The following is a 27,749-nucleotide window of genomic DNA, read 5'->3' as shown; positions in this document are numbered from 1 at the left end:
TTCCCCCTTCCCCCTTCCCACCAGACGCCATTGGGTTTAATGCGTATTGCCATGGTGGTGGCTCCTTTCCTGTATGTGGGAACACTGATCAGCAAAAACTTTGCTGCTCTCCTGGAGGAGCATGACATCTTTGTCCCTGAAGATGATGATGATGATGACTGAATTCAGGTAATAACCCTTCACTCATATTTCAACAGGTCAGATTCTGGCAAAAAAGTCTAATTCATCTTGTGTGTATAAAGAGGAAAGTGCAAAGGTTATGACAAATATTTTGTTTTTATTGTTGACCCATCCCTTCTCCCAATATCTTAAATTCAATAGGTGTCATCAGATGTCTGAAGCTGAAGATGCTACTAATGGAGGAAGATTACATTGCAGAGAAACATCAGAGTGTCCTATCATTTCTCATACGCCGCTTTAGAGTGACTCTGCAGTACACATGGATGTGTTTGTGTGTGTGTGTGTGTGTGTGAGTGTGTATTTAACAGAGCTGAGCTCTCTTACTGTCTGCATGAAGCCCAATAAATTCAACACTGGATAAACCAGTCTGGTGCTGGAGTTGTATGATTTTTACACAGATACAGTAAGGCCACCTGAACAGTATGAACCTATAGAAGCAAACCATTTCCAAAAAAGGCAACCTCTTACTGAGGAGCATACTGCCAAAACGCCTTCTAGACTTGTGTATAAAGCACGAAAGCCTCTAGAGAAACAGAAAGAGGGAGGGGATCTCAGATCCGTTTATCTTCTATGCCTTCAAAACATATTTGGAGAACTTTAATATTAATTCGTTGTGTATGAATGCAGACAGACACGTTGTTTAGATAACATGAGTATTTACAGTTCAACAGCAGATAATAAGCACACTGTTTCATCACAAATATATGTGCAAATGTAGGGTGGGGTAGATCAGGGCTCATGTCCATGGTAAAATTTTGACAGGAAGTCATTGGGGCAGGGGTTTTCGGTCTCATGGAAGTAACGCATCACATGTGTTTTCTGCTTCCAGATGTGGATGGTTTCCTGAAGTTCCATTTTACCCTGTAGAGAGACATGAAAGACACAGGACAGCATTTTAGCATGTTTTTCCCCTCCTAACTCAGTTACGTTGTTGTTTCAGTTCCAACAAATAAAAAAAATTGTGCAGCATAAAGTAGAAGGAACTATGTATACAGTAACGTAATATAATAGGGAAGCACCGATATTGGAATTATGGGCCAGTGCTGAAATGCAGTATTTTTCATGTATACATCTGCCAGGCGGACACCTAAAGATTGGTAAAATCGCAACTGATTCACACAGTGGCTCATTAAAACAGAATCACACAGTCACTTTGTTGGCCAAGTACAGTTGCATATATGAAGAATTTGTCTTGGTGACACTGGTGCCTATATAAATGAACAATACATTTTTAGCATGGTAAATAAAATATATATAATAAGTAAATAATATTACTGGTAAATAGTATTAAATATATACTTTACATAGCTACAAATGATATCACAAATTTTACATACTCCCATGTATGTAAACAACAAAAATATAAATTAAACTCTTGGTTTTGGTAATGTGGTTTGACCAAAACAAGTCCACCATTATTACTAGACATTTGTCACACTGCTACAAGCAGAACAATTGCAGAATTTTTGCTTCATAACCCAGCCTGTTTTCAGTAATAAGTTTTTTTTTTATTTAGTGTAAATGTGCAGGTATTTACAGCCCTTTGTGAATCAGGTCTGTTAGAGCAGGTTACACAATGCAGAATCATCAGTCTTGGCGTGCGGTGGGTAAGTTTTTTATTCAAACTAAGCAGAAGCACGCTTCATATAACTAAAAAACTAAAGTCTGCTTAAAGTCTGAACTGAATAAATGAGTAGAATCAGGTAGGCTTCGACTTTATTGGAAAGAAGTTTTTTGTAGTTTATGTAAGCTTTAAGTATTCTGGGTAGATTTGTTTTTGATCTGTTTCTTACCTTGATGACCAGCATGTCGATGACTCGGGGGTCAGTGACATGCTTGTTTTTGTTGAAAATCTCTCTAACCTTGTCTCTGCCCTGTCGCACAGTGATGTCCAGCTGGTACATCGCCACTAAAACAAGCACAGTGACCACAGTTATACAGAGCAAAAACAAGAACTGTGATTATTTCAGTGTTTATATATGCTGTTTACAAAGCGCACTTTTTATGATTCCTTGTCAGACGAACTCCACTGTTCTGCATATTTCATCTCTAATTAATCAGCTCATTAAAGCCCTTCACAGAAAAAGAGTGTAAAGAGAGAAATGGAGAACAACACTTAAGTTTCATTCAGCAGCAGCATGAGAAAAACACTGTATTAGCAATTAATGATTAGCCCAAGATATGGCTAATAATTTTTTGAGAATTTGCATCAGGTTTAAGTTTCCATTGTGAGTGTCTTTCAGCACTCTAACAGAATTATGTCTGCTTCCACACATCAGGCCTAAATACAGACACTGCGGTGTCCAGTAGACACTGCTGTGCTCCTGGGGTTTTTTAAACAGTGTGTCCACTTACTGTCCACTCTCTGTCCACTCTATAGGATATACCTACTCTGATGGTCCAACTTACAGACAACAGTTAACCTGTTCTACTGTATATCACTGCAGTGATTGATGAACAGGTTAAAGGGGGGCTGACAATTCCGCAGCAAAAGAGATGGACTGCAGTCTGTAATCACAGAACTTCAAAGTGTATAAATGTCAAGATGACCTTCAAAAATGGACAATGAGTGCAAATACAAGGTAGCTAGATGTACAGGGCACTGAAGCGGCCACAGTCAGTCAGTGAGTGTAAATTCACCACAGTTTAACACAATTACATTTAGGAGGTTTGTGAGAAATAAATTACAATTATAAAACCACAAAAATATAAGAATACAGCTTTATGGGCGTCAACTGACGCATTTATCAAAATGTCCTTCATTTGCTGAATACAACTTAAAGCTGTTGCTCTCCGTTATTTCGGTAGGCTAACACTTTACTGTAGGGCGACATGGCATTTATCCCTTTTAAGACAACTGGCATTAACCTTCATAAACATTTATTAAGGATTCTTGCAAACAAACCCTTGCGAATGAAATGAATCGACAGCGGAATGGACAAAGGTGGCTTTCTATGACAGCTGACGCGTTGATCTGTCTGTAACTGTGTTGACGCTGGTTAGCGTTAGCTGTTCGTATCATTGCCGGTCGCCGTGCTCTTTCTGACCTTGACCCTGTGCGTTTATAGCCGCTGTGTGTGTCCGGTTCAGGCCAGTACCTGTGTTGGGAACCTCTCGGTACCATGCTCGGTAAAGCTCCCTCACCCGCCGCTTAGCTTCGTCCACATCCCGGCTAAAAATCGGCTTGACCGCCTTCACAGCACCGCGGGCAACCGACGACGCCATGGCTGAAGAATGACTCGCGAACGAATCGGCTCTTTTGAACCGGTTCATCGGTTCCAACTGAATCTAAAACTTTACCAGTAACCACAGAATTTGCATCCATGGGTTGTTGTATTTATTTACATGGGTTGAGGGGTTGTAGTAAGATAAAATACGAATAATAATATTTCCACATGTAATCATAAATTGATGAAATCACGTATTGTAACATAGTAAGAACTCTTTTTATATCACATTTGATATCGACAGTAGCTTGCTCTTTCTGTTGTGTTTTGTGCGTTAAAGTGTGACAGCATTAGTGAACAGAAGTAGTACATCAGGCTCGCTGAACATTGCTGTGCATGGAAGCTGAGGAGTTGATTTCAACGAATCAATGAACCATTAAATCGGACGCTCGGTTCGGTAAACGGGAAAGTTCGGAAGAATCGATACACCTTCCCTTGAACATCACAGGTCTGCAGACTGAGCATTGTCGCCCTCTACAGCACTGGAGGTGAAACCTCTGCTGGGGTCTAACGCTCCTAGTAATACCTCTTATATCAGCATCTGCGGGCCTAGAACACGATTTTAAGAGTTTTGTGAGACACACAGACAATATATTTGAGAATTATTAGGCCAGCTCTACCCTAGTCAAAAACTCTGTCCTCTATTATGTATTTCTCAAATTTAATCCTTATGTCATCCCTTTTTGAATTCAATTGGATTTTTAATGATCCCACCCTCTGATGGAAACTAACGGACTTAATAGGTTTCACAACAGTGATTATGAGATTCTATCCTGCCTATGTGAGGATGAAGTAGGAGTCTTTCTGAAATGTTTTAGGATACAATTGGTTTAATACGTTATATACTACGGCAGGTCTTAAGGGAACATTATGGCCAAAATAAAAAATTTAACTATTGTTGCATCTTTTGTGAACAGTGAAGCCACAGTAGTATTTGTCAGCGAATTTTTTTATTTAAAAACTAGCCAAAACCCCACTCTAATCATGTGTGTATGAAGGTGAAAGAAAGACGAGTGCTTTGGGTGGATATTTTTTAAGCTAGGTGGTTAATTAAATTTCAAGAGTCATTCCTCTAAAGGAAAAAATATAAAATAATAACTGAAAGCCAATTAGGGTGAGTGCTATAATGCTAGTTGGCATCACAGATGTATTTTCTATCCTTGTGAGGAGAGTCAGCAGTCAGGATTTGGAGTGCCACAGGGATTCCCGATTGTCTAATGTACTTATGCAAAAATACAAAAAAACATACAAAATGCAGTTTAAAAAAAACACTAACTCAGCAGGTGATGATAAAATCTTTACAAGCAGAGAAAATGTATTAAGTGTGCAGTGTCTTGGGATTGAAGTTGACATCCACCGCATTAATGTGTTTCTTCTTAAATACAGTCCACTTCCATCCCAAACTATAGTGCCATTTTACTACTGCTCTATTTCAGAGTCTGTACTGTCATCTATTCCAAACACCCATGCTTTCTGAACTTAGATGGCAAGTGATGTCAATATTATTAGGGTTCCACCTACAGAGGAGCCTGTCTATGATAAGGACTATAAGGAAGAGGAACAGCTCACTTTTTACTCCACACTTGGGCTTTTATAATACTCGTGTACGTCAGCTGTTGAGAACGCCAAAACCGACTTTTGTACATCATTACTGAACAGAAGCTTTCAATGAGGGGAATATTCCACTTATTTATAATTATAATGACTTTGGGTACTTCTTGACAAGGACAGGCACATTTTCTCAGTCCTAGGTCAGAGAGATATTCTACTCTTTATACACACACAAGATGAATTAGACTACAAAAACTGCAACCTGCATTTTATTAATTTGTAAAATAATTACTTTAAATATGTAAAAACATTTGCAAAATAACAAAGTATCTATTTTAAGAAAACAAAATTGGCTCATTGAAGCAAAGCTGGGCTGTTTTTGTGGCACTCAAGAGAGACGGACACTGCAGCACTCACACTTCAGATTAGTGAGTTGTGCTGCTGTTCCAGGATCTCAGGCCTCATGACCCCGTGAATGTCCAGATTTTGTGCCTAACAGTCTCAGCCAGATGACCAGCACTCTACAGCTCTGCACACAGGTAACACACCTGCACAAATAAATCCAAGTGATGTACCCCTTAAACTCCAGAATTACTATTAACCGCAATTTAACTGTTACATAAAATTCAGTTTAGACTAATACTATTAGTCTATTAGACTAACACTAATATTAGACTAATATGTAGATTATGTAGTTATAAGAGTGAGAAACGGAGGTGTGGCTCGCACAAACAGACACTTGAGGAGTTTAAGGGGTTAACACACATGAGAAGTCTACATTTTATAGATTGTTGGGGTTTAAGTGTGTTGGGGATGCTGGACTGAGATTTTCCACAACCCACAGAGCAACACACAACCATCCTAAACAGTGTGTTACCCATGCTGGAAAAATCATGAAAACATGTGCACAGATCCACATACATTGTGCCACAGTAGATGAGTTTACATGTTTCAGTTTCAGTATTCTTCCAGTGGTATTTCAGGTTTCCTCCAAGTTTCCTGTTGTAAAAAAGACCCCTAAGAGCAAAAATATTCCAGTTCAGTCCCGTTGTTTTTCTCCATGTGCTTAAGTTTTGATTCACGTCTTTCACGCTCAAGGATTCTCTCTCAATAAAATACAATATTATAAAAGATAGAAAGACAAAAAAGACAGCAATCACACTTGACAAAAAGTGCAGAGACAGATTTAAGCGACCCAGTGTATCAGGACAGGTTAGCTGAGGCAGTTCCCTGCTGCTGATTGGCTGACTGGATTGAAATGAAAGGCACATGCTCCACCTGGCTCCTCCACTTCAGCTGAAATAAACACAATATATTACAAATTATGAAAACTGCAGATTATAAATGAAAAAAAAAAAAAAAGACAATGTGCCACTTTCCAAGACAGGAATTAGGCCTATTCATGGACTATATCTTCCATTCAACTCAGGACTAGGCTTAATCCATGTAAATTAAATAAAATAAAAATTAGGTTAATTGGTATGGGCTATACAAACTAAACACAGGTTTAAGAAGCTCACTAAAAACTCCGCCTTTAGTGATCCTTTAAAAGAAGCCTTTAAAACTATAGCCCTAAACACCAAATCCAGATGTCTAAACTATAACCCTCTAAACCATATCATAAACCTCACCACAAAAACTCAAAACCATAAACCCCAACTGTAAACTGCAAAACCCATCTACAGACTTCAAACCCTAAACTCCAACCAAAAACCCTACACCCCAACAATAACCTCAAAACACTGGACTGGTGACCATTGCTTTAGACCTTACATTCTAAACTCTAAACTCTTGAATTCTAACCCTCCAGGTGCTGCAATACCTGTTGTGTGTCCAATAGTCCAATAGGGGTCAGTGCTGCAGGCTGTTGCTGAGGTGCTGGCCCTCCTGCAGCGCCGCCATAGCCAGCCTCAGGTGCTCCCTCAGAGTCTGTACCTCTTGCTCACCACGCTCCTTCATCCCCCGCAGCTCCTCACACACATCCTTATAGCGAGCACACACACCCTGCTTCTCCTGAACATGCACAAACAATTATGAGTGGTGTCTGAGTTGTGTACAATCACATGATCAACTTAGCACAAGGAGAGTTTTATCATGTGGTATCTCAGGGGTGCACAACTCCGGTCAGGAGTCCGGCCTGGAAGGCCGGCACAGTTTGGAGTTTTCCCCACTAAACCTGGCAATTAACAGGAAAGTGTAATCAGGTGTGTTGGAACAGGGAAAGCACCATACTGTGCTGAATACCAGCTCTCTAGGATCGGAGTTGTGCACAACTGTGGTATCTTCACTGTTTCAGCAGGTACAATGTTACTGACTGTCTCTCTCACACACCGACTGACTGATTGAATCACTCACTGAGAATCACTCACTCGCTCACTCACTCACTGAGAATCACTCACTGAGAATCACTCACTCGCTCACTCACTCACTGAGAATCACTCACTCGCTCACTCACTGAGAATCACTCACGGAGAATCGCTCGCTCGCTCGCTCACTCACGGAGAATCGCTCGCTCGCTCGCTCACTCACGGAGAATCGCTCGCTCGCTCGCTCACTCACGGAGAATCGCTCGCTCGCTCGCTCACTCACGGAGAATCGCTCGCTCGCTCGCTCACTCACTGAGAATCACTCACTGAGAATCACTCACTCGCTCACTCACTCACTGAGAATCACTCACTGAGAATCACTCACTCGCTCACTCACTCACTGAGAATCACTCACTCGCTCGCTCACTCACGGAGAATCGCTCGCTCGCTCGCTCACTCACGGAGAATCGCTCGCTCGCTCGCTCACTCACGGAGAATCGCTCGCTCGCTCGCTCGCTCACTCACTGAGAATCGCTCGCTCGCTCGCTCGCTCACTCACTGAGAATCGCTCGCTCGCTCGCTCGCTCACTCACTGAGAATCGCTCGCTCGCTCGCTCACTCACTGAGAATCGCTCGCTCGCTCGCTCACTCACTGAGAATCGCTCGCTCGCTCGCTCACTCACTGAGAATCGCTCGCTCGCTCGCTCACTCACTGAGAATCGCTCGCTCACTCACTCACTCACTCACTCACTCACTCACTCACTCACTCACTCACTCACTCACTCACTCACTCACTCACTCACTCACTCACTCACTCACTCACTCACTCACTCACACTACCGTGTTGAGAAACTGCACTTCGTTCCGTAGGCACATGATCTCTTTATGTAAATACTCCACCTCATTCTGCTTCACTCTCAGCAACACCTGCACATAGACACAATATGACTGTTAAAACACCTGTACTACTAATAACACTATTACTGATTACATCTGCTGCACTACGTCTGCTAATGCTACTACTTTAATACCACTTCTACTTCTATATAACACATTTTACTTTTATACTACTACTTTCACAATACAAGTACCACTACATTACTACTGCAATTATTTTTTTACATCTGTAGTACTCCTACTGTTGGAATTATTACTCTTACTTCTATACTACTAGTACTACTACTGCCACTGCAACCACCTTTATGTCTATGCAACTTTAACTACTACTACTACCTCTGTTTCATTTATATTACTACTGCCATATTCCTACAATGCTAATATGCTACTTAAGATAATACTAGTATCTACAATTAGTACAATGTGCACAAAATGTTTCCAGCCTTTAATTTGGCAGGCAGTGATTTAGCCTCACCTCCAGCTCACACGCTGGACGCTCCTTTTGGTCAATGGCAGTGACTTCCTCTGACCCTTGACCTGTGACAAATGAGCGCATTCGCCGAATCTCTTCCGTTAAACGAGTGTGCAGGTCCTAGAGGGAGGAAGTGAGAGAGAGAGTGGGATAGATTTAAAAGATTTAACAACTTCAGATACATATTTGCTGGAGAAAACTAAAACTACCTTCTCCATGCAACCCCTGTTTACCTGGTTTTCCTTCTTCAGCTGCTCCATCTCTCTGCGCTTCTGACTGATCTCTCTCTCCCTCTCTCCGCTGTGCTGCTGGGCACGATTTAGCTCCAGGCATTTCTGAGAGTAACGCTCAGACAGAGCCTGCAATTCTCTGCCCAGAGAGAGTAACTCCAACCTACACACACACACACACACACAAAATGAGCAACACATTCCAGTGTAAAAATGTCAAAACAGTATTATCAAGGGGAGTTATTTTTCCACGTTTTAGTGGAAGTTCTAATTTTCTGGCTAATAACGTCCCTATGGGATTCTAGTAGTTTGTTAGAGCTCAGCTAATGGTGATTTGCATTAAAATTATTTCTTGCTTAGCTATCTTTACTTAGGTACTAGAAAATCAATGCCCAATTGACCAATTTTCCACTCTGCATTTCAAGAACTAAAACCTGTTGCCTTTGTCCAAACCTTTACTATGAAATTAGTGTAGTACCATAACACTTCAGATACAAGTTTAAATACAAGCATAATTCCATTAAATAAAAAGAAAAAACTGAAGTTGGAAATTTAACCAAAAAACGAAAAGTTTGTGATGTCTGGCATATTACATTCAGCGTCTGAAAGAACGATGTGCTTGTGTTCTTGCCCAAAAAGGCCTACAGCTTATTTTATAAGAATGATCCCATTTACAATAAAAAGACACAATATTAGTCAGATAAAAAACTAAGATTTGATAATTCCCCCAAAACATTCAGCCCTACTGAGGCTAAAAGTACATCAGCTTCAGTTGATTTAACACGGGTAATTATTGGAAATTATTACCACATTTCAACTGTATTCACTTAAAAGTACACACTAAAAGATGGTTCTTCAAGGGTTCTTTAATAAAGAGAATGGTTCTATATAGAACTACAACAATCAAAGTACCCTTTGCATGAAGAAAAGGGTTCTATATAACACCATGAAAGGTTGCTACTGCTACAGGCTTGACATCGTAATGAAAGAACCCTTAAAGAACCATAATTCATAAGTATTTCAATATAAACTACTACAGAAAGTATAGCCTTTCTTTCTTTTATAGACTGAATGGGTTTTTTCTTTAGCAGTGGTCTGTAAGCTTGTCCAGCAAGGAATATTCACAACACTATTTTTAAAAATATTTCTTTAAGCTCAACCATGTGTTTCTACTGTCTTTTCTCTGTCCTCCCAATGTAGTCTCTTTCTACTCATAAGTATGTTGCACAATATTTATCATTATTCTATTATTTTTCGCAGGTATCAAAAGCATTTCAAATGTTAAAAAATGCAAATGCCATAAACAAAACAAAACTGTAAATTAACAATGCTTTCATATAATGTAACTAAAACAGATAAACTGCACTTTGGTGTTATAAAGTGACTGTACAGATTAAAAATTGTTGTAAACAGCACCTTAGCAACCATAATAAGATCAAAGGAGTGGTTGCTGCCATTTTGCGTTTATGCCTCACTGCATATGTATTTAAAGGAATTTTCTTCTCAAATCTCAAAATACTAAGAGGAGATTATTATAATGAAGCACCTACTCAGATTTACTGAGGCTGATAATAAATACAGAGTATTCGTTATTTAACACCTGTAAAAAGCACATCATCTTTTTGGTGCCAACATAGCTGCCATAGCTTGTGCTCAGAGAGCAGAAGAGTTTTTCAAACAAATATACCTATTTTTGTGATTTTATGTAAATGCCTATAATAAGTCATTTTGATGTAATAAGTCAAATGCTGAATTTTTTTTATTCTAACCTATCGAAGCATTTTTTGCATACAAAAAAGCACAATGACAACACTGCACCTATATTCATTGCACTTGAATTCCAAGTAGATTATCCGCTAAATTTGCTACCCCCACCAGTATAAAGTGTCAGTAATTGTTGCCTCTCACAGTAAAATCTTATTTAGCTCCTATTCATTTTTAGACAATTTTAAGTACATTAATGATTTTCCTTCAAGCTCCTCCATTCTGCAGTGCAGCTAGAGCCATATGTCAAAGTTTACCTGCGCCTTATAAAATTACATTATGAAAGTAAGTAAAGATCCTTTACAGAGAACACACTTTTGCATATTTTAATACACAACTACTGTTTATTTGCCGGATTTGGCATAACAGAAAAAAAGCAATAATTGTGGACATCAACTATTGTGGGATATTTTATTTTTTTGATGGAGCAAAGGTAGATTAGTATAATCTGTAACAGTCAGCTATGATGTTTTGTCATTTTGACTTCTTAGTTCACTTAGTACACTGCCTGAACAAACACAAATGTTTGGCTGATACACCACACCTGTGTTCTACTGTTGAAATATTCTTATTCACTCTGGCTTATTTGAATTGTCAGTTCTTTTTCTTGCCATTCTAAAAACAACTGCAAACTTCAGAGTGTTCTTGATTGAACCGGTCAGTGTACTCTGGCCTTCAGAGGCACGTCTAGTTCCAAGTAGAATATGTGTGTGCTATAAGCAGCACAGCCTGTGCACAAGCAAAGATTTGTCAGTAATACTTTTAACTCTATACTTTTCTGTCTGGCTAGTTTCATTAAAGTTAAACTCTTGTTATATATCTTTGACAAATATTCTATAAACTGTCAAACTGTTGCGAGGTCACACTAAAAAAACTAATGTTAGCCTAAATAACACTGTGGAAGTGTTATTGTAACTGTGTATAATTTTTTTCAAGTGTAAAGCAAACATTAATTGAGCAATACTTGAATAAATGTAAATGATTATTAACCAGTCTAAAGTTCTTAATTCCTTTCTAACCAGTTACCAACTATAGCATGGACATACACTGCCATAGTACATACACATCATACATTGTTGCTTGCATGTCTGTGTGTACTTATATACTTACTGCTGCTGTTCTCTGAGAGTTTGTGTGTCTGCTGTGTGTGTCGCCAGGCTTTTTGCTTTCTGCACCTCACGCTCCAGCTCTTCCTTATGAGCCTTCTTCAGGGCTTCCATAGCTGATACACACACACACACACACACACACACACACACACACACACACACACACACAGACAGATATATATATATATATATATATATATATATATATATATATATATATATATGATAATAATTAATGCATCTTATTAATCACTGTCATAACACTGTAAATAAGAATCTCATACATTATCATCTTAGTCCTCCAGTCACTGTTGCGCAACGACTGCTATCAATCTGCTTCGCAATCCATCATTCCTATGACATTTTAGTTCTTTAGTCAGCATTTCCCACATACATATATTTTGAATGTAAAGCTCCAGATATGGTTAGATGGGCCTCAGGCACTCAATAGTCTAACCGACTGGATGTTGTTTTCTAACCATTTTACTCATTTCAAACACCAAAACAGCAATAAAAACGTCAGATTTGGATTTGTCTGTGTAGTGAACCTCGGCATTAGCTCAACACAAGAAGTAGAATTATCTAATTCTATGTTAGGTGAGTCATTTTATTTGCTGTGAAGTCGGTAATATGAGATAAGCTGTCTGACACATTGTGTCTGTCAGATGAAAAATTATTCCAAATTATTAAGAGCAATATTTACATAAGTAAAGCATGTTTTTTCCTTTTCCTGTAAAGATACCATTTTGGAGATACAAGGTTTTGTTCTGTGGCACATAAAAATGTGGAGCAGGTCCAGTAGACCTCAGTTGTAAATCAAGATGCACAGAGGAGAAGGTCTGATTCTGTTTACATTGTTGTAGACTGATGGCGGCAAACCAGACATTATATTTTTAATGGAGCACTGACAAAAAATTCCATTCCGCTTACTGCTGCGGTCAGTGGAATTTTGGTTTTTCCGTTGAACATTGCAGTGGAATAAACCAGATGCAAATTTTTTTGATCTGCTGAATGGTTCTAACAACGACTAAGCTTAAATCTAAACAAATTTTTAAAAAATAGAGCATGTTTGAAAGACATTTAGAATAAAACAGTACCTAACACAATTGCCCTGCACATAGGCAGAAACACCAGTAAAGCTATTCTGTTGGCTGTGTACAGTTAGGAACTGGGCTACGAGGCACAGAATGACTTTAAAAAAACGGTTCCTTATTGGGACATGGATGTAGGAGATTCTATCACAAAGACTAAAGTGATCTGCATTTAGATCTATGCAAAACACAATGGTAAAAGTACTTAGTCGGCATTTGTGTGTGTAAAAGGGGAGGGTCACTGAGAGGCAGAATATTTAATAACTGATTTGCAGTGACTCTCCCCTCATGCTCCGCAGATGGAGGAAACGCTCTATCCGCAAGGCACTGAATGCTTTGAGTACCAAAATGATACAAATCATCCCGAGTGAGCATTTATGGGACATTCGTATGTTAGATAGCCCTCTTCATGACAGTTGTTAAAACACAGGCAAGAAATAACTATGAAGATGGGTATTCGAGTACCCTCGAATACAGCTCTAGAGGCTTGTAGAGTCTATGCTAAAATGCACTGAAGCAGCTTGTGGTGGCCCAACAACCTACAAAGACTTTTTTTCCCTTTGTCATTCATCTGTATGTGACATAATCACATCACGCTAAATGCAATGCAAGATCATTTTCTCTGCTCAGTAGACTCTGTAGCATCAGAAGTAGTAATAATATTTGTAGGACTAGCGTTATCTAGCTGATAAGTGTGTTAGAAATGGCTTTTGAAGCTAATCAAGCAGACTACTGTGCTCTCTCTTACATGGGCTGAGGCTGATTGTGCAGTCAGTGTTGGGACCGAACTGGTGGAAAGTGAATTATTGTTTTCTCTAATCTTTATTGATTTCTCTAATCTGCAAACTACAGGCTGCTAAGTTAACTTTCAACAGTGTAGGACTGCGTCAACCACAAATGACAATAACAAATGTAAATGTACATTTGACAGAGTGTGTATGTGTGCGTTTTTACCACGTGCAGTAGCCTGCGTTTCCTCCTGCAGTAATCTCTCTCTCTCTCTCTCCAGCTCAGCTGTATGACGCTCATGTTTCCTTTGCAGCTCCTCTAGAGCCTGTCTGTGAGCACGCTCCATCTGCTCCAAACTCACACCACACACACCCCCACAAATTCTCCCACACACACATCCCCCACACACACCCCCACCACCCTTCACTCGCTCCAGCTGCTGCCTCAGAGACGCCACCTGGTGGAGAAAAAAAAAGAGACAGGGAGAGGGAGGTAAAGCCCACTGAAAGATATGGCAATAAAACCTTCAAGAATTAATTCTATGAATTACATGGACTAATTTGTAAAACAGAAATACAGTCAAGTTTTCCCCCAATATATTACATATAGATGATCAGTCAAAACCTGTTTGGTGTCTGAAGTTTGCTTTTTTTAGTTCTACACTAGAGATACAAGGCTAATGCAGCTAACAAGTAACAACACCAATTAGCGCTGTGCCAAATTAATGTCTAAATCACACAGTTGCCTCAAATCAGCTTGAGCTTCTGACATTGTTATACAGTCCCATGCAAAACTTGGGGTGCCACTGATCAAATAATAATGTTTTATCCAGCTTTTGTTTTTCAAAGTTGCCACACATTTGGCAGATAATTAAACAGGACCGATACGTTTAAAGCGCAACATCAAGTTCAACCCAGTCTATGTTCCCACAACATCCTAAGTGAAGCATGGAAACCATCCTATGTTAATCAATGTAGCTTTTAATACCAGGCAGCGAGCAGTGCAGCAGAAAGTACACATTGGACTTGTACTTCTAGTGGAAAAAAAATACAAAATTCAGACACTAAACATGACTTGGCTAAACGAAATTTGGGTTAAGGAGAAAGTAAGAGCATGCACACTCCACACTCACACACACACACACAGCATAAAACCCAGCAAAAAACCAGATAAAAGGAATTCCACTATTTCTCAAAATTTCTGCATAATTAAAAATGTATGATAATGTCATTTAAGAGTGCTTTAATGTAAAATGTTCCATATTAGAGAAACTTAACAAGTGTGTTTACAGCAGTGGTCATCAAATACACACAATCTAAAGCTTTTAATGACTGAATAAAAGCTATTACATGAAATGATTATGAATGGGTTGTTTGATTAAACCCATTCATGGTGTAGGTCACATGTGTTTAGTGCCAGCTCACATGGGCCAAAACACTGCAGATTTCAACACACTGCCTCATTAAACACACCTCATTCAGCACATCAGCTAATTAACAAAGGCTTCATGAACGGAATATAGAGCATTAGAAGAAGGTAAACACTAAACACTTTGGCACAGAAGGTCACCAGTTTGACATGCCTGATTTAGGGGTACATGCAGGGCATTCTAAAGCAGAATAGTCCTAAAAGAAAACTTTGTCAGATTTACCATTTGCATTGGCATTATCAGCATAGCACAAGAATTTCAAGAACAAAGCACTCAGAATGACTTCGTTTGCATGTGTTCAATTGATCTACGCAGAAATGCGGAAATATCAATGGAATCTTTTACTTTTATATGCTTACTCATTCACCACACCACTATGTAAGCAGCCATAACACACACAAGGAACACTTTAGCCAAATGACCCTTATGAATACACTATAACATGCCTTTAAGGCTCGTATAGCAAATTAAAAATAAAAATGTAGCTTCCTCTATGTCCGCTATGGTTTCTGAATGTGTCTTTGTGAGCATGAATTCATGCATGTTAAATCTGCTCATCGATATGAAAGCCATTCAGAGTGGTTTGCTGTAAAATGGTTCAATGTAAAGAAAAAAACCTACTGACTCAGGTTTCTTTACAGTTGTGGTGACAGGAACTACAAAACAAATATAGCCATTTTATTCACTATCCAACACCACCAGCAAACCTAAATGTCTTCTGAGTTCTTATATGTAATGCTGATGATGGTACAATAGTGGTAAATCTGACATTTTTTCATGTACCCCTCCACCATGCATGAATCTGATAAAATATATTTTACCTCAAAAGCTTATTTCAAAACTACCATAAAACAATGTCTCAGGCATCAGGCACCACATTTCAAATCATTTCAGGTAAAAACTGTCAGTGATTGAGATTTGAGAGGTATTAACTCTTCAGATGTCCGGTTCTGTCTCCACCACTGTGAAAAAATTTAATTCAGTAAGTTTCTCTAATGCAAACCACTTTACATTAAACGACTCAAATGACTTTGACAGATGTGCCCTGAAAGTTCATGTTGTCACATTTCTGAATTTACTTATTTGTTTGGCTCTGGATTTGCTATTGCATTCTTTTATGCACCTTCACAGGACTTTTAGTCTTTGACTAAGGCATTCTAGGTCACTGTTTCACCACACACAGACACACACAGATGGATTGATAATTTGCAGCTCTCATTTTGCAAATTGAAAATCATCTGCACGCTCTACCTCCCTCTGCAGCGCCTCATTGGCTAACGGGCCAGTCCGTGACCCCAATGCAGGAAGTGATCTCATCTCTTTGAGCGGCAGACGCTCAAACTCCGCCCATTTCCTCTCTATCTCCTCCGCGATTCGTTTCTGTTCTGAAGCAGTCACTGCCCCTTTACGCTGCAGCACCCCCTCCCAATCGCTTTGGGAAGGGTCTCTGACTTTCTCTTCTTGCCACTGGCCGTGGTCACGGACCTGCCCTTCCCCAGCCTCTCTCTGATTGGATGGGGTGGGGACAAGGGGGCTGGCTACAGGTGACAGCTCAACGTAATCAAATCTGCGGTGGGTGGGGTTTGGAGTGGAGGAAGTTTCTGATCGGGAGAGAAGACGCCGGGAGGATGGGTGACGGGAGTTTTCTTTATCACTGCTACTGTCTGGAATCCTAGATAGATAGATAGATAGATAGATAGATAGAGAGATAGAGAGATAGAGAGATAGAGAGATAGAGAGAGAGAGAGAGAGAGAGAGAGAGAGAGAGAGAGAGAGAGAGAGAGAGAGAGAGAGAGAATTCCCATTTTCCTACAATTTTAAACACACAAATGTTGCTCAACAAACCCTAAAGACTCCTTACTGACTTAGTCATACACTGACATGTACACATACAAACCATTGGAAAGTTACACACTGTAGCCTTGCTCTAGGTGTATCATCATAAACTATGAGAAGTATTATAGGACACTCAAACTGGGGATCTCCAAACGTGCTAAAGTAGGATAGAAAGAATATGCTAAAATATGCATTTTTGGAAGGTGAATATACATTTCCAGGACATTTTATCAATCTTCTTATTTTCCATATCAGTTATCAATCTTCTTATTTTCCATATCATATTCTCAGACCATGCTGGACTGAGAATAGTCCACCACTGAAAAATATCTATCCAGCAGCGTCCTGTGACCAGTGACAAAGAACTAGAAAATGACTTAACTTCTACAGCTACAACAGAATCTACTGTTCAGCCAAGGCTTTCCACAGGATTTTGGAGTTAGTCTGCGGGAATTTGTGCCTATTCAGCCAAAAGAGCATTTGTCATGTCAGGCATTACTGTTTGACGAGAAGATCTGTTTAGCGAGTTTGAGGTCAGGGATCTGTGCAGGCCACTGGAGGTCCTCCATACCAAATTCATTAACCTATGTAATTTATGGAGCTAGCTTTAAGCACAGGAGCACACTCATTCGGGGACAAGAAGGGGCCTTCCTCAAACTGTTGCTACAAAGCTGGAAGCATATAATTGTCTAAACCTCTTTGTGTGCTCTAGCATTAACATTACCCTTCACTGGAACTAAGGGGCCCAATCCCTGGAAAACAACACCAGACCTTTATCCCTCCCCCAACATACAGCGTGATTCAAAAAGATTAATCCGATTTAAAAGTGCCATATTTTTATAATCAGGCGGCACCTAGGAACCAATCACATACCCACTGAAAGAGGGGGTCATAGAGTTTGACTGTCAGTGAAAGATGGCTCCCTTAAGTCTGTGAGGACATGGTGATCCCTGAGCAGAAAGCTTTTTGCTTTCTCCACTTCAATGTTGCTCCTACGTGTGTCCATTTCACAATAATAGCACTTAAAGTTGACCAGGGCAGATGTAGTATGGAAGAAATGTCACAAATTAACTTGTGGCTAAGGTGGAATCAAGTAGCAGTGCTCCGTTTAGTACAACTCATTCTATAACTCTCCATATGTGTGTGTGTGAGAGAGAGTTAGCATGGTTAGCATGTGTGAGAGGGGTTGATTGTGTAATGTCTGAGAGATTGTGTAAGTGTGAGATGAACTGGGTAAAATTTAAATGCATGTGTGACACTGACTGTGTTAGGTCAGGAGAGCTGCTGGGTCTGATGCTTTTCCTTAGAACCTCAATCCAGTTTCTCCTGATACCAGCCGTCATCGCTGACAGTGTAAACAGAGCATCCTTTGTCTGAGGGAGAGAGAAAGAGGGGCAGTACTATTTTACATCAGCTACATAAATTAGGATATGTCTCGAAAAGCTTCCCTTTATACATATTGTAGACTATCAGGGTGTATTAGTCACTGCTTCAACAGTGTATTCAAAAGAGAGATTCAAGAGAGATTTTCTAAAAGTCTACTCCTTTTACTTACAAAACTAACCATAAATCTCTGCCTTTCACTTGAATTTTACTCACCTGAATCTGAAACCCATAGTTCCTTTCCACATCAAACTCTGAGACCTTCACACATGATCTGAGATCTATCTCCCCATCCAGCTCCTCTTTCTGCAGTGGACAGAAGCAGAAAGAGTTTGATAGTATTGACGCATAATACAGACCTGAAGAGAGTCAAATTTAGCCTTAAATCAGCATCCCAATCCAGCCTCAATTTCACCCACAATCCAACTGCAATTCATACCTCAACCTCATTTCAACCTGAAATCCGGCCTCAGCTCACAATTCTGCCTCAAATAAACACATAATGCAGCCCTACCCAGCCTCATTTCAACCTACCCTGAATTTAGTCTACAAATCAGCCTCAGGTAAAACAACAACTGAAATTCAGAGCCAGCCTGGCCTGCTTAGTGTCTAAACACTAGTGGAGGGGAAACACCACTTAAACAGTCATGATTAGTGTGAGTGATCACACTCACTGTATTACCTCTTCTGCTCCAGAATCTCTGTAGTACTTAAGACCAGCGTCCGTCAGCACAAACCAGTGTTTCTTCCACTGTGTATGCGCACACACACACACACACACACACACACACACACACACAGTTATATTACAAGAGTAAAGTAACATTTAATTTATGATATTATGATCAATTATTTATTGTAATGTGCATAATATCATGCAAGTGACCAAAGAACACTTAAATGCTTAACAATAAATGAATTCCCATACACCTGCTGTCACAGCAAACAGCTGCAAACACACTAAAAGAACATGAAGCTATCACCTTACACACACACACACACGTACACACACACAAACAAAGAGGAAAAGATGAACTGATAAAACTAAAGACAGGAATGCTGTACCTCTCCATTTTCGTCCAGTTTTGACATCCATCCTTTCTTGAAGTTAAGCAGGTCAGGCTGGAGAGAGAAAGTGAGTAAGAGAAAGCAAACTCTCCACTGATACTGGATTCTTATACGGATATTTTTCTTTAAAAACTACTAAGCAATGAACTAATTTCATTTCAGAGTTCAGAGATGAACATCTAAAAAGTAGGTTTGAGTTAGTGAAAAAGTTAGTTTGAGGATACTGGAACCAACAATGAGTGCAGCCATGCTTTATAACTTCAGCTTGCATCTGTGTGACTTGCTGCAGTGAAACAACAAAGCTCTGGTTATTATAACAAAATTCTGTTATAATTATATAACAATATAACAATAATATATAAAAGGTGCACTCATTTGTGTTGCCAGTTATTTAGACATTAATGGCTGCTGTGTTATTTTCAGAGGACTGTAAATCTGTACTGCTATATAAGCTGTACATTGACTACTTTAAGTTATATCCAAGTTTCATTTCTGTAGTGTTGTCCCATGAAAAGACATAAAATATATGCAGAAATGTGAGGCGTGTACTCACTTTTGTGAGATACTGTGTGTGTGTGTGTGTGTGTGTGTGTGCCAGACGGGCTGAGTGTTTCAGAAACTGCTGCTCTACTGGGATTTTCACACACAACCATCTCTAAGGTTTAAAGAGTATGGTCCGAAAAAGAGAAAATATCCAGTGAGCGGCCGTTGTGAGGAGAATGGGCAGACTGGTTCCAGATGATAGAAAGGCAACAGGAACTCAAATAACCAACCAAAATCTCTGAGCAATGTTTCCAACACCTTGTTGAAAGTCTGCCACGAAGAATTAAGGCAGTTCTGAAGGGAAAAGGGGGTCCAACCTTTTACTAGCAATGTGTACCTAATAAAGTGGCCAGTGAGTGTATATTCACACAATATATACAGTAATATACACCACTATTGCACTACTTCCAATTTACAGTTGTACAGTAATATATGTCCACAATCAAGCAACAGGATGAGGAAAAGGTCATATATAATACTGAATAATATGTACATATAATATTAAAACACTAGGCCTTTAAAGGGTGATGGTAGAATATATTTCCCACTGATCATGTTTGCTTAAAATTTGCAGTATTTCCTATGCAGCTTAAGTGTGCCGGTGGTTAATTACCTTGTGAAAATGCTGCTATAACAACAGAAAAATAACGTCTTTCATGTCTTTTCACATGAACATGACTTACGTTTCTCCAGCAGGGAGTGCTATCAGCAAGCAATTCATCCTAGATCTGCACCAGAAGAAGCCCACGAATGTACATGTAGTGGTAACGTTGGAAGTAGTTATTAAAAGATGCTGGGCTATTCAGTATTATATGATTTTAATATGTGGTTTTGTTAAAGATATTCATTAAAACAGTATTCAAAAAAGCACACACACTAAAAATAGGTCAAAGCCTCAGCTGACCATGTGTATTTGTTTGAAAAAATTATTTTTAGATAATCACACAGGCCTAATGGAGAATGAATAAATAATAAAAAAGTAATTATGTAATTACAAAGTAATACGTTTGTACAATAACCCAAATCATGTGCGTGTTTATGTTTACTTTATTCTAATCAGCAGGTGAATTAAAAATGTATTTGTCACTTTAAAACAATGACGATAAGACGGGCTTACTCTGCATTACACTATTACACACAAGGGTGTGTGCAAACAGTGTGGATTAAGTGTGAAAGTAACAGGAAACAGAGAGAGAGAGAGAGAGAGAGAGAGAGAGAGAGAGAGAGACAGAGAGAGACAGAGAGAGACAGAGAGAGACAGAGAGAGAGAGAGACAGAGAGAGACAGAGAGAGACAGAGAGAGACAGAGAGAGAGACAGAGAGAGAGACAGAGAGAGAGACAGAGAGAGAGACAGAGAGAGAGACAGAGAGACAGAGAGACAGATGAAGTTTTACATGCAAAAATGGTGGAGAAGAGAAATGCACTGTTTATGCAACTGTACATCTGGATGCTTGACAAACATTTATATTCCTAAAACCTACTTATATTACATATACACACACACACTCAAGAGTGCTCAAGGCAGTAAAGATGTGATTTTGGATTAAGATTAAGAAACGCTGCCCTGTCTGCATTCTTACTTCCACACACAAACTGTTATCAGTCTCCAACATGCCACTCTCGCTTCAACATGCCGCTCCATTCCACATACTGAAATCTTTTGTAGAATTCTCCAGAATGCTTCACTCTGACTAACACTGTTGTATTCAGTGTTTTCGGCAGGCCCAGGAGTGTATTCTGGCTTAATTAACTTTAGGTGTGTATTCTCAGCTACAGTTGAATCAGCAGTGTTTTTGCAGCATTTTGTATTCTCAGTTTAGCAGCCAGGCCATTAGGGCGCATTTACAGGAGTTAGGGCACATTTAGTGGAGTAAGGCAGCGTTTGGAGGAGTTAGGCAGCATTTACAAGTTGTTAAATCAGAAATAATACACTGTAAATTATTTACACTAAATACTTGGTAAGAAACCTGATCATTATGTTTCAAGTGTGTATTTTGGATATTAATTAATAAATTTTTTATATTAAATGTATTTTGTAACTTCATTCAGCCTTTTCAGTCATTATGGAATCACACATCTAACATTTCTTCTCTTTTGACAGATTTCTACTAATTTGTTTAAATGTATGAAGTTGTATAGTAGAAGCATCACATTAGAATCATTTTGGACCATTTATTTGTGATTCATTTAATCATGAAATTTGGATATAATTTAAAGGGCAGATTACAAATGTTTTCACAGGAAAAAATAAGGTTTTGTTCTAACAGTGATGATAGAAAATTTATTTGCAGATCTAAGAAAGGAGAAAACTGTGCAACAGTGAAAGTTAATGCTTTGAAGCTGGCGTGAGTCTTTAAGAGACAGAGTTTATAAGAAACGTCTACCTTGCACATACACCCACTAGTCATTTGATCAGAAACACCTATCATCTGTACTCTACTGTTAGAGCCCATTTGTTTTTGCATAATTTATCTACATCATGCATCAATAGAAAGGGACCACCATAGGACTATTGCTAACCAGATATTATCTTAATGGTGATCGTCGGGTCAGTGTGCATTGTGCAGGGATGAGGGTATTAGACATCGTAGTTTTCAGTGGTTTTCACCAATGTGTACTTATTGGCCACTTTATTGGAAATCTTACAGTTCCACCTCACTAGTGTATCGTTACAGATTGCAGCTGGTCTGTATTAGCAATCCTCTAATCCTTCACCCTTCCATCAGTGGTCAGCACGCTGTTGGCTGGACATTTCTGGTTGTTTGACTATTCTCAGCCCAGCAGTGACAAGTGTTTAAAAATCCCTAAAACACTGTTAAATATCATGATGCATATCTTGTAAATCTAAAACTGCCTTTAAGTATTGTGATGGATGTTTAGTAAAGGTTAACCAATATACTGTTGCTGTCAAAACAAAACCTTGTATCTCCACTTTTGTCATTTTTTTCACATTTTAAAAATGCCAGTTGGCCTTTACATCCTGTCAATATTGACTGCTGAATGAGGCAAAGGAAATTCTCCAAAATAAGTTTCTGTTCCATTGAATCTTACTAAAAGTTATTACAAGTTATTTTCTGAGGCATGAGCTTCTGTTCCGACAGCGATGACATTTCAAAGCATATTGCAATAATATTCAACGATAAATTCACAATGTGGTATTTTGCTCATTTTGTGCAGCCCAAGTTTGGATCACCGATGGACAAACTGGATGAAATCCATAGCTCACTGGGCCTTTGCTGGTGATAAAGAAAAGCAAACAGACTGAGAAAAACTGAATATTCAGCAGTGATGAAGGAGGTGCCGTTTCCTTCGCTCTCACAGAAACACATACAGAACTTCACTTCAACACACAATCAACTTTAGTCCTGAAGACCCCATTGCCCTGCGGTTTCAACTGCTCCCTGCCCCAGCAAATCTAACCCAGTTTACGCAGGATTTGGCAGTTAGCTGATAAGACAGATCAAATGTTTTGAGCCAAGGAATATGTGAAATTATTCTAGACAGGGGGTCTCCAGGACTAAAGCTGAGAACCACTGGTGTGCTTTTAGGGCGTTTTTCCATGTGCTTCTATATGTGTTTATGTAAATGTTACTGATACACACTCATAACAACCCATAAGCTTAACCACACACACACACACACAATCTTTTTTTGTCACACTAGGACTTTTGACCAGCATAAAGACATAAACACATACTGTTGACTTATCTACGTGCTGTCTCTTGGCTTGTACACACACGACCACGAAAAAAGAGAAACCTTCACACTTACTTGAAACACCGCTGGGGCAAACAATACAGAGTTTAAGAAGACACACCCTCACTCACACACACACACACACACACACACACACACACACACACACACACACACACACACACACACACACACACACACACACACACACACACACGCGCACATGAACTTTTAAACTCGTGTTCAGAAACTCACCGTCATGTTTATGATCTGCAGGAGGTGATCGGGATGCGCAGAACTACTGGTTATCGATCACTGGTCCATAAGTGACGTTTTGTAATCGCGCGGCTCTACCTGTTACTGTGCGCGAGCGCGATGAAGCTAAAGCTACTACAGCAGCGCGAGCAAAGAGAGCTCAGGGCGCAACAACACCGGAATAAACACACGAACACACACACACACACTCGAACACACACGCTCACACCCACGCTGCGGGTTTCCCTCGCGCTTCTACAGTCCCGTTTAAACTTTAATTTCTCCCTTTCACAACTTCCAGCTCCGGGCTGCTCTTGGCTTCCTGGGCGGATCCCTCAGCAAACATCAAAAGCGACCTATTAGAACGCAGCGCCAGTAACCAATCAGACCGCGCACAACAACGCGTCAGAATACAGGAATACAGCAACAAGCCACAACTCCAGAAACAATCAAGGCATCCAATCAGAACACAAGAGACATTCACAGCAACCAATTATAACACCGATATAATCTGCAACCATTTAGAAAACCAACAATCATGACAGCCAATCAGAACACCAGAGGCGCCACCAAAAACCAATCAGAACACCAGAGGCGCCACCAAAAACCAATCAGAACACCAGAGGCGCCACCAAAAACCAATCAGAACACCAGATGTACAACCAAAAACCAATCAGAACACCAGAGGCGCCACCAAAAACCAATCAGAACACCAGAGGCGCCACCAAAAACCAATCAGAACACCAGAGGCACCACCAAAAACCACTCAGAACACCAGAGGCGCCACCAAAAACCAATCAGAACACCAGAGGCACCACCAAAAACCACTCAGAACACCAGAGGCGCCACCAAAAACCAGAGACACCACCAAAAACCACTCAGAACACCAGAGACACCACCAAAAACCACTCAGAACACCAGAGGCACCACCAAAAACCACTCAGAACACCAGAGGCACCGCCAAAAACCAATCAGAACACCAGAGGCACCGCCAAAAAGCAATCAGAACACCAGAGGCACCACCAAAAACCAATCAGAACACCAGAGGCGCCACCAAAAAGCAATCAGAACACCAGAGGCACTGCCAAAAACCAATCAGAGCACCATGCTTTGGTTAAACCTAATGAAAGCCGTATTGTGTAGATAAAGTTTAAATCAGAATAAAATGAAATTAAAAGTAATGAAATCAAGATTATTTTTCATCCTTTTTATATTTGGTCATTTAGCTGATGAAGTAAAGGAGTTAAGGGATTCACATGGCAATGAAAGGTTACTGGGGGGAACACATGTTTAAAATGTTCCTTTAAAAAGTCTTTGAATTTCCACTCCAGTAAAACGGAGCACTGATGAACGAAACGTCATTCTATAGCAGGATCAACTGCAGGGCAGCTTTCATAGCCAGTAAGAAACTCCAACACTGCATGAATCACACACTAATGTGTGTGGACCACTAATGATCTTTGTGTTGGGAATATGCTTGGTGCAGTAGCGATGCCTGAGAAACTAGGCAAATGCATAATGGCTTTGAAGACGTAGGGCCCCCTGCTGGCCACAAGCGGTAGAAACATTAAATATGTCACAATTAGATAGGTAAGCTAGCTATTCAGGGCGTTTCTTATTTAAGCTCCCAAAAATGCTTGTATTCCAGTGATGCCCAAATAAAATAAATGGGAAGGTAAGTGTGATGATATGGAAAGAACATGAAGGCAAATCAAAACTGTTCTGAAGCCAGCACCAAGGTGTTGTTACAGATTAGCAGTAGCATTAGTAACTAGTTACTAGAACATAAGGATTATTTTGGACTGTGTTATGGTTCCTTAAAATCAAATATCCTCGACAGTGGCCACAAGAATGATAAATCCATGCCTCATGCATAAAGTGAACAGAGACACAGAGAGAAAAAAAAGAATGAGAAAGAGAAAGAGAGAGAGAAAGACAGAGAGAATAAAAAGTGTGAAACAGTGAAAATGACAGAGAAACAGAAGGAAGTATGCATGCCTGGTCAATGGTTTCATCCTCAGCCTGTTCCACACTGGAGGAGAAATACACTGATGGCTTGCTGCCCTGCAAAAACAGAAAACACTTGAGTGTTTACAGCAGTCACAAACATTCAGGCACAAAATTCAGGCTTCAAGACGGCTGTTAACACCGTTTTAGCTGTGCTGCATAGTTTTGTCAATTTCTATAGAAAACAGTATGTCATTCAGTGTCTGAAACCACATTAAAGTCTATTTGAGATTACTTAACATCTAAACATGGTCTGAGGTAAGTGTGTTATGATTTAGACATGTCGTTAGCTACATTAGGTTTGTTATTCCAGTGCACAACCAAAGAAGCAAACACCAAACATGTCTTGGCTGATTAAACACATTGCCACGCTAAACACCTCAGTAGTGAGTCAAAACAGCAGTGAGGTATTTTTGTATATCCTTAGCACTGATGCTTTAAGATGTTGGACACCTTCTCATACATGTGCACCACCTGTGCAGGTGAGGTATATTGGTCCACATTTCAATTCCTCACTCTCATAACTTCACACAACACAACAGTTTTATAGGAGATACTGAATAATTGTAGTTACGGTGTAATTTATACTTGTTACTGAATAGGTCATAGCAGCTACTAAATAATTCATAGTAGAGACTGAATAACTTGTGGTAGATACTGAACAATTTATAGCATATACTGAATAACTTATAGTAACTAAGTTACTGAATAATTAAAGTAGATTAGATTTATAAGTAGATTAATAACTGAATAGTAATTCTACAGTTTATGGATTTTAGTCATTGTACAAGTGATTTACTCAAGCATGTGTGTTACCTGTGTGTGTTGAGCAGAAGATGGAGCTGCTCGCTGTTCCCTGGACTCATCCCAGGCGCTCTGGACAGTTTTAGAGTGGGAGTGGCTGAGGAGAGATGGTGTTTATAGATAACAGTATGTCATACAGTTTCAGAACCCATGTAAGTCAATCAGAGATTATTTTGGGGTAAATAAGAAAATTGTGTAAATTAAATTTTTTGCCAAAGTTTTTTTCCTTTAAGAGTTACAGCCAATGCAGGAACAACACTAGAGGGCCGCAGTACTGTATGTTATGCATATCCCCTAGTCAAGGTTTTAATGCACCTTATTCCACTCATAAAGTTAAATTAATAAATTGTAATAAAAATAAATTACAATGAAGATGGGAAGTTGTGTAAAACATAAATAAAAACAGAATACGATGATTTGCAAATCCTTTTGTACATTCAATTGAATACACTACAAAGACAAGATATTTAATGTTTAAACGGATAAACTTTATAGTTTTTTGCAAATATTCACTCATTTTGAATTTCATGCCTGCAACACATTCCAAAGAAGTTGGGACAGGGGCAACAAAAGACTGGGAAAGTTGAGGAATGCTCAAAAAACACCTGTTTGGAACATTTCACAGGTGAACAGGTTAATTGGAAACAGGTGAGTGTCATGATTGGGTATAAACGGAGCATCCCTGAAAGACTCAGTCGTTCACATGCAAGGTTCACCACTTTGTGAACAACACTGTTGAGAACAATGTTTCTCAACGTGCAATTGCAAGGAATTTAGGGATTTCATCATCTACAGTCCATAATATCATCAAAAGATTCAGAGAATCTGGAGAAATCTCTGCAAGTAAGCGGCAAGGCAGAAAACCAACATTGAATGCCCGTGACCTTCCATCCGTCAGGCGGCACTGCGTTAAAAACCGACATCATTCTGTAACGGATATTCCCACATGGGCTCAGGAACACTTCAGAAAACCACTGTCAGTGAACACAGTTCGTCGCTCCATCTACAAGTGCAAGTTAAAACTCTGCCATGCAAAGCGAAGCCACATATCAACAACACCCAGAAACGCCGCCGGCTTCTCTGGGCCCGAGCTCATCTGAGATGGACTGACGCAGAGTGGAAAAGTGTCCTGTGGTCTGACGAGTCCACATTTCAGATTGTTTTTGGAAAT

The 27,749-nt window shown here is 39.6% G+C and overlaps 2 protein-coding genes across 3 annotated transcripts in view; both read right to left on the bottom strand.

Annotated features, from left to right (window-relative positions):
* Positions 1-257: 257 nt before the first annotated feature.
* Positions 258-3,439, bottom strand: ndufa6 (NADH:ubiquinone oxidoreductase subunit A6). Its single transcript, XM_017683196.1, has 3 exons — positions 3,279-3,439; positions 1,974-2,089; positions 258-1,041 (listed from the first exon to the last, which is right to left on the bottom strand). The coding sequence occupies exons 1-3, from the start codon at positions 3,403-3,405 to the stop codon at positions 910-912; spliced, it is 375 nt and encodes a 124-aa protein (XP_017538685.1). The 5' UTR covers positions 3,406-3,439; the 3' UTR covers positions 258-909.
* Positions 3,440-4,976: 1,537 nt separating this feature from the next.
* Positions 4,977-27,749, bottom strand: part of LOC108411563 (TRIO and F-actin-binding protein) — a 34,688-nt gene continuing 11,915 nt past the window's right edge. Inside the window, exons 6-19 of one of the 2 annotated variants that reach the window (XM_017683194.2) lie at positions 26,591-26,675; positions 25,766-25,831; positions 19,270-19,326; positions 18,887-18,955; positions 18,421-18,510; positions 18,085-18,194; positions 16,237-16,657; positions 13,782-14,013; positions 11,738-11,849; positions 8,867-9,026; positions 8,637-8,753; positions 8,105-8,191; positions 6,781-6,971; positions 4,977-6,254 (exon numbers count right to left, since the gene is read on the bottom strand). In XM_017683194.2, coding sequence (XP_017538683.2) covers positions 6,810-6,971; positions 8,105-8,191; positions 8,637-8,753; positions 8,867-9,026; positions 11,738-11,849; positions 13,782-14,013; positions 16,237-16,657; positions 18,085-18,194; positions 18,421-18,510; positions 18,887-18,955; positions 19,270-19,326; positions 25,766-25,831; positions 26,591-26,675 — 1,768 coding nt within the window. In that variant the 3' untranslated portion in view covers positions 4,977-6,254; positions 6,781-6,809. Of the gene's footprint in view, positions 6,255-6,780; positions 6,972-8,104; positions 8,192-8,636; positions 8,754-8,866; positions 9,027-11,737; positions 11,850-13,781; positions 14,014-16,236; positions 16,658-18,084; positions 18,195-18,420; positions 18,511-18,886; positions 18,956-19,269; positions 19,327-23,767; positions 24,142-25,765; positions 25,832-26,590; positions 26,676-27,749 lie in introns of those variants that run through there. The other variant, XM_017683195.2, reaches the window with a different exon arrangement.

This window comes from Pygocentrus nattereri, chromosome 27 (genome assembly GCF_015220715.1).
Source record: "Pygocentrus nattereri isolate fPygNat1 chromosome 27, fPygNat1.pri, whole genome shotgun sequence".
Taxonomy (NCBI): Eukaryota; Metazoa; Chordata; class Actinopteri; order Characiformes; family Serrasalmidae; genus Pygocentrus; species Pygocentrus nattereri.
Note: the sequence above shows the minus strand (reverse complement) of the source record. Positions and strands in the feature narration are given on the sequence as shown.